At 47.2% G+C, this 11,519-nt stretch overlaps 1 protein-coding gene across 1 annotated transcript in view; it reads left to right on the forward strand.

The window, feature by feature from the left end:
* Positions 1 to 1,093: 1,093 nt before the first annotated feature.
* Positions 1,094 to 11,519, forward strand: part of LOC308119087 (serine/threonine-protein kinase Nek5) — a gene marked incomplete at both ends in the record, with an annotated part of 15,764 nt that continues 5,338 nt past the window's right edge. Inside the window, 14 exons of the mRNA XM_080478918.1 lie at positions 1,094 to 1,216; positions 1,376 to 1,475; positions 2,904 to 3,001; positions 3,093 to 3,176; positions 3,929 to 3,999; positions 4,352 to 4,438; positions 7,279 to 7,333; positions 7,894 to 8,007; positions 8,280 to 8,366; positions 8,750 to 8,843; positions 9,256 to 9,335; positions 9,842 to 9,900; positions 10,896 to 10,950; positions 10,996 to 11,078. Coding sequence (XP_080335044.1) covers positions 1,094 to 1,216; positions 1,376 to 1,475; positions 2,904 to 3,001; positions 3,093 to 3,176; positions 3,929 to 3,999; positions 4,352 to 4,438; positions 7,279 to 7,333; positions 7,894 to 8,007; positions 8,280 to 8,366; positions 8,750 to 8,843; positions 9,256 to 9,335; positions 9,842 to 9,900; positions 10,896 to 10,950; positions 10,996 to 11,078 — 1,190 coding nt within the window. The remainder of the gene's footprint in view (positions 1,217 to 1,375; positions 1,476 to 2,903; positions 3,002 to 3,092; positions 3,177 to 3,928; positions 4,000 to 4,351; positions 4,439 to 7,278; positions 7,334 to 7,893; positions 8,008 to 8,279; positions 8,367 to 8,749; positions 8,844 to 9,255; positions 9,336 to 9,841; positions 9,901 to 10,895; positions 10,951 to 10,995; positions 11,079 to 11,519) is intronic.

Here is an 11,519-nt window from a genome sequence, read left to right on the forward strand (position 1 = left end):
ATGACATTGATTAGATTATGTTTATGCTGTTATATTATTAAAATAGTCTAACATTAATTAAAAAACACCAGGAGGCTTCATGTTGAAATCTCACTCATTTTTCATTCAAATCATAAGTTTCTTCATGTTTTCTGATTAAATATACACAAAAAAACCAACTCTGTGCTGAAACAGATCAACTGAAGTTGCCCAGAATCTGGTATTGGAATGTTTGTGTGCTCTGGTTTTCCTGCTGTGGTCCAGTAGAGACTTCCTGCTGGACGTAGATCAACATGAGGCCCGTGGCCCAAAATAAATGGTCAAAGTATTAATAAAAACACCCTGATATCTTAATATACTTCCTAAGAGTAGTGACACTACGCTGGGATCTCACTGATGCTGCCATGAAAGATATGAAAGCTGTTAAGATTATTTTAAACCCTAAACACCCAGAATGCAACAGGTTTCTGGACATTTCACTGTATGGTGCAGCAGGTTTCATTCAAATGTTTTTTATCCAGAGATCGGAGTTATTTTTGGTTGTAATCATTTGTTTTTTTGCAAAAATATTGACATTTTTAGAATGTGTGTGATATTATGGCTCTCTGTCTTACTGGTCCGAAGCATTCAGGATGAAACTGGACAGGACGTGGTCAATAACCTACAATCTGCAGGTGTTACGAACGACTCTGTGGTCCTGCAGGTGTTACGAACGACTCTGTGGTCCTGCAGGTGTTACGAACGACTCTGTGGTCCTGCAGGTGTTACGAACGACTCTGTGGTCCTGCAGGTGTTACGAACGACTCTGTGGTCCTGCAGGTGTTACGAACGACTCTGTGGTCCTGCAGGTGTTAGGAACGACTCTGTGGTCCTGCAGGTGTTACGAACGACTCTGTGGTCCTGCAGGTGTTAGGAACGACTATGTGGTCCTGCAGGTGTTATGAACGACTATGTGGTCCTGCAGGTGTTATGAACGACTATGTGGTCCTGGAGGTGTTATGAACGACTATGTGGTCCTGGAGGTGTTATGAACGACTCTGTGGTCCTGCAGGTGTTATGAACGACTATGTGGTCCTGCAGGTGTTATGAACGACTATGTGGTCCTGCAGGTGTTATGAACGACTATGTGGTCCTGCGTCAGATCGGAGAGGGAGCGTTTGGGAAAGCCTTCCTGGTCCGGGCCACAGCGGGGGGCGGAGACAGACGCTGTGTGGTCAAACAGATCAGCCTCAGGAAGGTAGGATGGATCAAACTGGACCAGAGAAACTCACAAAGGTCCAATCAAATGAATTCATCTTTTTTCTTTTCGTAGGTAAATGATCACAACCCGTCAGAATAAAAGAAGAACGGCAGAACCTTTAATGACGACTCAGCTGTTGGTGTGTTTCCTGCTCAGATGTCGGCGAAGGAAAAAGAGGCGTCGCAGAAAGAAGAAGTGACGCTGCTGTCGAGGATGAATCACCCCAACATCGTCTCCTTCATCACGTCCTTCCAGGGTGAGAGAGTGATGAGAGAGTGAGAGAGAGTGATGAGAGAGAGAGAGAGTGTGATGAGAGAGAGAGTGAGTGAGTGAGTGATGAGAGAGAGAGAGAGAGAGAGAGAGAGAGTGAGAGAGAGAGAGTGAGTGAGTGAGTGAGTGAGTGAGTGAGTGAGTGATGAGTGAGTGAGTGAAGTGAGTGAGTGAGTGAGTGAGTGAGTGAGTGAGTGAGTGATGAGAGAGAGAGAGAGAGTGATGAGAGAGAGAGAGAGAGAGAGAGAGAGAGTGATGAGTGAGTGATGAGAGAGAGAGAGAGAGAGAGAGAGAGAGAGAGAGATGAGTGAGTGATGAGAGAGAGAGAGAGAGAGAGAGAGAGAGATGAGTGAGTGAGTGAGTGATGAGAGAGAGAGAGAGAGAGAGAGAGAGAGAGATGAGTGAGTGAGTGAGTGAGAGAGAGAGAGAGAGAGAGAGAGAGAGTGATGAGAGAGAGAGAGAGAGAGAGTGATGAGTGAGTGATGAGAGAGAGAGAGAGAGAGAGAGAGAGAGAGAGAGAGAGATGAGTGAGTGAGAGAGAGAGAGAGAGAGAGAGAGAGAGAGAGAGAGAGAGAGAGAGAGAGAGAGAGAGAGAGAGAGAGAGAGTGATGAGAGAGTGAGATAGAGTGATGAGAGAGCGAGAGATGAGTGAGTGAGTGAGTGAGTGAGTGAGAGAGAGTGATGAGAGAGTGATGAGAGAGAGAGAGAGTGTGATGAGAGAGAGAGTGAGTGAGTGAGTGATGAGAGAGAGAGAGAGAGAGAGAGAGAGTGAGAGAGAGAGAGTGAGTGAGTGAGTGAGTGAGTGAGTGAGTGAGTGAGTGAGTGAGTGAGTGAGTGAGTGAGTGAGTGAGTGAGTGAGTGAGTGATGAGAGAGAGAGAGAGAGTGATGAGAGAGAGAGAGAGAGAGAGAGAGAGTGATGAGTGAGTGATGAGAGAGAGAGAGAGAGAGAGAGAGAGAGAGAGAGAGAGATGAGTGAGTGATGAGAGAGAGAGAGAGAGAGAGAGAGAGAGATGAGTGAGTGAGTGAGTGATGAGAGAGAGAGAGAGAGAGAGAGAGAGAGAGATGAGTGAGTGAGTGAGTGAGAGAGAGAGAGAGAGAGAGAGAGAGAGTGATGAGAGAGAGAGAGAGAGAGAGTGATGAGTGAGTGATGAGAGAGAGAGAGAGAGAGAGAGAGAGAGAGAGAGAGAGATGAGTGAGTGAGAGAGAGAGAGAGAGAGAGAGAGAGAGAGAGAGAGAGAGAGAGAGAGAGAGAGAGAGAGAGAGAGAGAGTGATGAGAGAGTGAGATAGAGTGATGAGAGAGCGAGAGATGAGTGAGTGAGTGAGTGAGTGAGTGAGAGAGAGTGATGAGAGAGTGATGAGAGAGAGAGAGAGTGAGTGAGTGGGTGAGTGAGTGATTCTTTCTCCTCCCTTAGAGGACGGCAGTCTCTTCATCGTCATGGAGTTCTGTGATGGAGGAGATCTGATGAAGAAGATCAACATGCAGAGAGGAGTCTTCTTCACTGAGGAGCAGGTACACACACACACACACACATACACACACACACACACACACACACACACACACACACACACACACACACTGAAGCCTGGTTGTGTTTCAGGTGCTCAGCTGGTTCGTTCAGATCTGTCTGGGCCTCAAACACATCCACCACTGGAAGGTCCTGCACAGAGACATCAAGGCTCAGGTCAGAGGTCAGAGGTCAGAGGTCAGAGGTCACCGGTCCCTGACCTCCATTTCTCCCTTAGTAAATATTGCCTGATAAATAAGTAGGATGCATTTCATCAGAATGTTTCAGGTACGCATGGTGTGTGTTTGATGTGTATTTCACCACTTTTCCATTCTAAAGTGTCAAAAGTGACTAAAATATCATTAACAGTGTAAATCCTACACAGAGTACCACGATCTTAACGTCCAACACGACCGTCCTCAGTTTCCCTTTGATAGAAAAACACCTGGCGGTGATGACATCCAGGCTCTTGCTGGTTAAAGCATCACGGATGTTCACTTTTATTCTTTATGTCCTGGTGATGTGACGTTACCGGCCAGGTGATGAACGCCAGGTTGAAGTTAAGCTATTTTCTGTGACTCCGCCCACCGTTGTCATGGAAACAGACGCACACTCGAAAATGTCGTATAAACGGGGACTTGTTCAGATGGTAGGATACCAAAAACCATCAAATTCTGATTTGTGAGAAAATATTGAATTCTAGTGTGTTTATAGAACGTGATGGATGGAGCTTGTTTCATTCTAAGTTCACATCTTGTACAGAAGTGTTTTAATTCAATTAACTAGTATCAGTATCACACACACACACACACACACACACACACACACACACACACACACACACACACACACACACACACACACACACACACACACACACACACACACACACACACACGGTGCTCAGTCGTCGCCTCGCTCTGCTCCAGAATATCTTCCTCACCAACGGAGGGATGAACGCAAAGCTGGGAGACTTTGGAATCGCAAGAATGTTGAATAAGTAAGTCAGTGTCATCTTCACACACACACACACACACACACACACACACACACACACACACACACACACACACACACACACACACACACACACACACACACACACACACACACACACACACACACACTGCAGCTGTCTCCTTCACACAGCTGATTATCATTCCACAAACTGTCGACCGGGACGTGTAAACACTGGAGGCGTCCCGTAAAATACATGGATCAGATATAGATATATATCATATAGATATACATTTGACATTCGATCAGTATTAATTTCTTTTCATTACCTTGAAGAGCGTACTTATCAGGCTGAACTGCAGTACCTAACCCTGTACGTCCACGTTGTGGCGCAGCACCATGGATCTGGCCCGGACTTGTGTGGGAACGCCGTTCTATCTCTCCCCGGAGATCTGCGAGAGTCGACCCTACAACAACAAGACGTACGTGTGTTCGTACGGTCGCCTCCATCCACTCCTGCCACAGCGGACAGTCACACCTTCACTAGATGAACACTCATTTTGAGCAGCGTAAACATTTGAGGTGCAGTGGAGAAGTCTGAAGTGGAATTGGAAGGTTTTTATATACGATCGTATATCAACAGTGACATGTTAAATAAAGAGCTTGAATATAATCACATTTGATGAGAACTTGAGGAGGACAGACGTTGTTTTCTCTTTTTGTGTATGTTTAAGGTGATATTTGGAAAAAAGAAACTCAAGCCAAAAAAAGCCCAAACTCTTATTTCTCATACTTCTACTACAATCCCTGCCTTCACTACCTCGATCTTTGCTTTTACACGAGCTGGAGTGTAGCTGGAGTGTCGCTGGAGTGTTGCTGGAGTGTAGCTGGAGTGTAGCTGGAGTGTCACTGGAGTGTCGCTGGAGTGTCGCTGGAGTGTCACTGGAGTGTCGCTGGAGTGTCTCTGGAGTGTCGCTGGAGTGTAGCTGGAGTGTCGTTGGAGTGTAGCTGGAGTGTCGCTGGAGTGTCGCTGGAGTGTTGCTGGAGTGTCGCTGGAGTGTCTCTGGAGTGTAGCTGGAGTGTAGCTGGAGTGTCGTTGGAGTGTCGCTGGAGTGTAGCTGGAGTGTCGCTGGAGTGTCGTTGGAGTGTTGCTGGAGTGTAGCTGGAGTGTCGCTGGAGTGTAGCTGGAGTGTCGTTGGAGTGTTGCTGGAGTGTAGCTGGAGTGTCGCTGGAGTGTAGCTGGAGTGTCGTTGGAGTGTTGCTGGAGTGTAGCTGGAGTGTCGCTGGAGTGTAGCTGGAGTGTCGTTGGAGTGTTGCTGGAGTGTAGCTGGAGTGTAGCTGGAGTGTCACTGGAGTGTCGCTGGAGTGTCGCTGGAGTGTCACTGGAGTGTCGCTGGAGTGTCTCTGGAGTGTCGCTGGAGTGTAGCTGGAGTGTCGTTGGAGTGTAGCTGGAGTGTCGCTGGAGTGTCGCTGGAGTGTTGCTGGAGTGTCGCTGGAGTGTCTCTGGAGTGTAGCTGGAGTGTAGCTGGAGTGTCGTTGGAGTGTCGCTGGAGTGTAGCTGGAGTGTCGCTGGAGTGTCGTTGGAGTGTAGCTGGAGTGTAGCTGGAGTGTCGCTGGAGTGTAGCTGGAGTGTCGTTGGAGTGTTGCTGGAGTGTCGCTGGAGTGTCGCTGGAGTGTAGCTGGAGTGTCGCTGGAGTGTAGCTGGAGTGTCGCTGGAGTGTAGCTGTCGCCTGCTGGCGGCCTGGCGTTCTGTCTAACTGGTTTAATACTGAATAAATGTTCCAATAAAATCCCCCTGGGGGGGGGGGGGGGGGCTCCGGCCTGCTGGTACACCGACATGCCGCCATGTTTCCTCCTGCTCACTCTACTTCTGGAAACACTTTAGTGACATGATGAATGAAACGCTGACTCACTGATTGTTAAGACATAAATAACTGTTCTCGCTCTATGGACTGCTCTATGTGTGTCGCTCTGGCCGACCTGAGCGACCTCTGACCCGCAGTTCAGGCCGATTGATTCCGAGGCCAAACCTCCCGGAGTGACGGACTTTAGTTATGGAGGAGTAATCACAGAGCTGCACCCTGTAATCTGACTACATGTTCCCTCGAGCCTGTTCTGCTCATCAATAGCATGTCGAGACACAACAAACACACACATGCAAATATCCTCCGCTAATAATCCCTCACTCAATATTACTGCTACTTCTAAGATACTTTTTAACTTTTATTGACACTTTTTCACTATTACTGGTGTTTTATTGATATATCTGAACTATTATTGATACTTTTTCACTATTACTGGTACTATATAGTTTTTTTAGACATTTGCTGGTACTTTATTTATATGTTTTGTCTTTTATTGGTACTTTATTGATACTTTTTCACTATTACTGGTGTTTTATTGATATAGCTGAACTATTATTGATACTTTTTGACTTTTAAAGGTATTTTATTGATACTTTTTCATTATTACTCACGCATTATTTATACCTTTTCATTATTACTGGTACATTATTGATACATAAGAAACTTTTACTTTTACTTTATTAATCCTTTAAAAATATTACTGGTACTTTTGGAAACTTTTGAACTATTAGAGATTTTTCTATTTGGACATTCTTAGTACCGGCAGCTTGGACAGGAAACTTGTCGGAAGCCGGTGGCAAGTGTACAGAAAAGTTCAACTAACATTTTCTTGTATAATCTTACTATTTTGCATAGTAATTGATGTACTTATTTAAATTTGAATGAAATCCTCTGTTTCTATTGTGAGGTTTATTTTTGAGGGAAGTTATTCAGGATGGTCTTTAGTAGAGATGCGGTTGGAAACTCAGCAGTCGTCAGTTTTCAGTGAGAAATATTTCATCTGACAAACTATCTGTAATCTAATCCATCTGAAGCGTCGTCTGTGAGATTATCTGCTGTGCAACACAAGACGGAAGAAGAAGCTTGTGGAGTGGCGAGCAGAGCTCTGATTGGTGGATTCTTCGCTGCTCTTTGTTTCTCACACTTTAAGTCTTTTGCTCGGGGGGACAGGATGATGTTAAACCCAGTAAACTCTGGCTCAGCGTCCTGTTCCAACAGGACAAACTGTCGAGCTGCACTGGAAGTCATGTTTTATGGTGACTTCACTGATTCACTCCCACAAATCTGCTGAGGCGAGAAAAACAGCTGGGAGGACGTTCGTGGGAGGTTTAATGGATACTGTGTGTGTGTGTGTGTGTGTGTGTGTGTGTGTGTGTGTGTGTGTGTGTGTGTGTGTGTGTGTGTGTGTGTGTGTGTGTGTGTGTGTGTGTGTGTGTGTGTGTGTGTCCACTCTGCAGGGATATCTGGTCTCTGGGGTGCGTCCTGTATGAACTCTGCTCTCTCAGGCATCCAGTAAGCAGCACCACACCCTGCACATCAGCAGCTGCTTCACACAAACACACACACACACACTTTATTTTGAAAGACTTTTTCAGGCAAAATCCCAAAGAGCGTATAAAGCTTTAAATGAGGTGTCGGTGAGGATCTACCTGAGCTTCACTTATTCTCACTAAACTCAGACTAAATGTTTTTAACGGACTAATTTAGCATCAAGCTGTATTTGTTTAGGCGTCATCTTAAAAAGGGCTCCCGCTGTTTAAAAGTACCGTCATTCTCACCACTAGGGGGCGCTCTCAGTGTAAACAAGGCCAGACTCTCGACCCCTCTGGAGCTGGTTGAGCTTTAGAGACTCGCTGTGTTTAATATAACCGACCCTCAGAAGAAGCATGAGACGCCTCCCGGCGCTCCACGGCTCCGTCCTCTGGTATTTCTCTTTGAATGGGACGATTAAAGGTCCTGAGTTACTTTGTCCCTGTACTCGAGTACAAACATACAGTATGCCTGGGCCGAACAGACGAGCTGCATCGGTGTCGAGGTGAAGCTTGTTAACTTCCTGTGTCTTGGCTCAACAGTTCGAAGGCAGCAGCCTGAAGCAGCTGGTCGGTAAGATCTGCCGAGGCCGGTACGACCCCGTCCCCGGCCGGTACTCCTACGACCTCCGCCTGCTGCTCACACAGCTCTTCAAGGTCACACACACACACACACACACACACACACACACACACACACACACACACACACACACACACACACACACACACTTCTCAGCTTCCTAACTCAGTGGTTTTCATAGTTTTAGTAACTTTTGTTAATGTCCTGATGCTGGATGAATTATTGAATCGTCACGGTGCCTTTTGGAGTTTAGTGGTCTTATTTTCTTACTGCGGTGCACACACACACACACACACACACACACACACACACACACACACACACACTCACGCGCCCTGTTTTCCAGGTGAACCCTCGAGACCGTCCCTCCGTCAGCTCGGTCCTCAGACGTCCCTTCTTAGAGAAACACATCAGCAGACACCTGGATCCTCAGGTAACACGTCTCATTGGAAATTTAATTTGACCTCTTACAACTTTGCTGTGTAAACAGGGTCTGATCATCCCTCCTGACAGCAACAATTTATTCACTTCCTGTCTTAATGAAAACCTCACATCTCACATTCAAATGCATCATCATTAAAAGACAATCAGACATTTTCCTGTGTACACAACTGCATGCAGGTGCTTGACTGCCTGTATGTGTGTGTATGTGGTGGTTTACTTTGTATGTGTGTGTATGTGTGTGTATGTGGTGGTTTACTTTGTATGTGTGTGTATGTGTGTGTATCTGGTGGTTTACTTTGTATGTGTGTGTATGTGTGTGTATGTGGTGGTTTACTTTGTATGTGTGTGTATGTGGTGGCTTCCTGTGTGAAGATTCTGCAGGAGGAGTTCAGCCACACGGTCCTGCACAGAAACAAAGCCGCAGTGTCGCGTCCACCTTCAACAAGAGCAGCAGCAGGAGTCGCAGGTAACAGAAAAACACTCCGGGTACTTTTCAAGTTGTACTTTAATTCCCTCCTTACAAAGTTGTAGTGAGCTCAGATGACTGCTGGTGGATTGCAATACACACCAGCAACGTCTAAGAACTTAGAAGCGTCAAGCCGTCAGACCACTGCAGTGAGTTTAGAGTTACAGCCATCAGCTGAGTGGAGTGGATTGTGAGGCCCCCTGCTGGTCAGTACTGGCATTACACACCACAGCTGTTGTACTTCCACGTCTCAGTTTAACAACATATGACTCTCTCCACTGTTAAAAGTCACCCTGCTGAGTCTTCCTGGAGTTACCTGACTCTACCTACCTACCTACTAACCTACCTGGATACCTACCGACCCTCCCTCCGTTAAAAACAAGCAGTCTTTATTTATCCTCTTTCTCTTCAGAGACCCAGAAGACCCGAGGAGCAGAGAGACCTGGAGCTTCTAAACCGGACCGGAGAGGCCACGCCGCTCCGTACTACAAAGTAATGATGCAGGAGTAATTATCATGGAGCGGTGCCTCCGTCTTGTAATCCCTTCAAACTAGTCCAGATTGTCTGGAGGTCTCTGTGACTGCGTGCCGGCCCTGTGGTGGTATGGACGGCTGACTGGGGGACTCCTTTCACGTCAGGAGGACGGGAGTTAGTTCAGGGTTAAACAGGAGTGCAGTGAAATGGTAACGGTTGACTCATGGGCAGGACACAGAGACAGCAGCTCTACAACTCATGTGCTTAAAAAGTAACTCAAGATTATCCCACAGAAACTGGATTACATGAGCCATGAGTGTGTCACTGTTACTTCATGTCTCTGCAGCTCACAGCTAAGAATGCTAATGCTACTGGGGTATTTGCAGTGGGACAGGTGTCCTGCTGCTGTCAGGAGGACACCAGGGGTATTTGCAGTAGGACAGGTGTCCTGCTGCTGTCAGGAGGACGGACTTGGTTCAGCATTCAGCTGCATGCTGATCCTTTTTTATGTCTCCTGGTTGCAGCCTCCTGGTCAACCAGCAGGGGGAGCAGCTGCAGAGGGCGAGTCTGGAGGGAAGCAACGGTGAGCAAACACACATTCACCTGTCTCTGTATGACTTACCTGTCATCACCTTAATATTCCCAAGAAAACACAAAGAGAAGCACAAGTGACCAAACAAGGTCTCCTCCTAATACTGGTGAACGAGCGTGCATTTGGAGGATGAGCGGCAGAGTGTTGCTGTGATTTGCATTTCTTCCACACGCCGCTGAGGCTCCTGCTGGGGACATGAAGGAATGGTCTCCATTCATACAAACAGGCGTCGACGGCAACGAGAAGCAACGTGGCAACGTTTCATAACTGCACATCTCTTGCTGATGCTCATCCCACAAATGCACGACCCCCTCCTGAGACCTAACCCCAACCCTAACCCTCACCCTAACCCCAGCCCTAACCCCAACCCTAACCCTCACCCTAACCCCAGCCCTAACCCCAACCCTAACCCCAACCCTAACCCCAACCCTAACCCCAACCCTAACCCTAACCCTAACCCCAACCCTAACCCCAACCCTAATCCCAACCCTAACCCCAACCCTAACCCAAACCCTAATCCTAACCCTAACCCCAACCCTAACCCTAACCCCAACCCTAACCCCAACCCTAACCCTAACCCCAGCCCTAACCCCAGCCCTAGCCCTAACCCCAACCCTAACCCCAGCCCTAACCCCAGCCCTAACCCCAGCCCTAGCCCTAGCCCCAACCCTAACCCCAGCCCTAGCCCTAACCCTAACCCCAACCCTAACCCCAACCCTAACCCTAACCCTAACCCCAACCCTAACCCTAACCCCAACCCTAACCCCAACCCCAACCCCAACCCTAATCATAATCCTAACCCTAACCCCAGCCCTAGCCCTAACCCCAACCCTAACCCCAACCCTAATCCTAACCCTAACCCTAATCCTAACCCTAATCCCAACCCTAGCCCTAACCCTAGCCCTAACCCTAACCCTAATCCTAACCCCAACCCCAACTCTAACCCCACAATGACGGGACATAAAAAGATGGACTCACTCTTGCAGGTTGAAAGTCCAGCAGCCTGGTGGTCATTACCAGAACTACCATGACCAGCTGGATGTCCTGCAGAGGAGGAGGAGGAGGAGGGAGGAGCTTCATCCTCCTGCTGCTGCTCCTGCTGCTGCTCTGGAGAGAGCAGAGCAGCCTTGTGGAGCCCGAGCTGCTCCTCCAGTGGAGCCGTACCAGCTGTGAGTCAGTACAGAGCTGTGATGCCTCCCCTCCTCCTCATTCACAGTATCTTACTGGACCAGCAGCACCATGTACCTCTCACACATCATCAGTGGGATTCGACACTCAAAGTTTACATTTTGGAAAATCTTTGACGGATTCCAGTCGGGCTTAGAGATTTGGCCTGAAAAAATAATAATCTATGATTTAAAAAAAACAAAAAAAAAAGTTTTGATTCTATTTTCAATGAATTAAAATGACAGCAGACATCAGATATATTGTCCTCAAGAGTAAAAGTGCATATAAACAATCGTAAAATCAAAAGTAAACGAGGCTCAGTCATTCAACAAATTCAAGCTTTAACTCAAGTTTAAGCAAAAGTACAGCAGCAGCTACAGAAACCTGAAAGGGAAATTTACAAAATACAAATTATTTTTAGATTAAAATTCGATAAATTCCAG

Source organism: Lipophrys pholis (genome assembly GCF_963383615.2).
Source record: "Lipophrys pholis genome assembly, chromosome: 13".
In the NCBI taxonomy this organism is placed as follows: Eukaryota; Metazoa; Chordata; class Actinopteri; order Blenniiformes; family Blenniidae; genus Lipophrys; species Lipophrys pholis.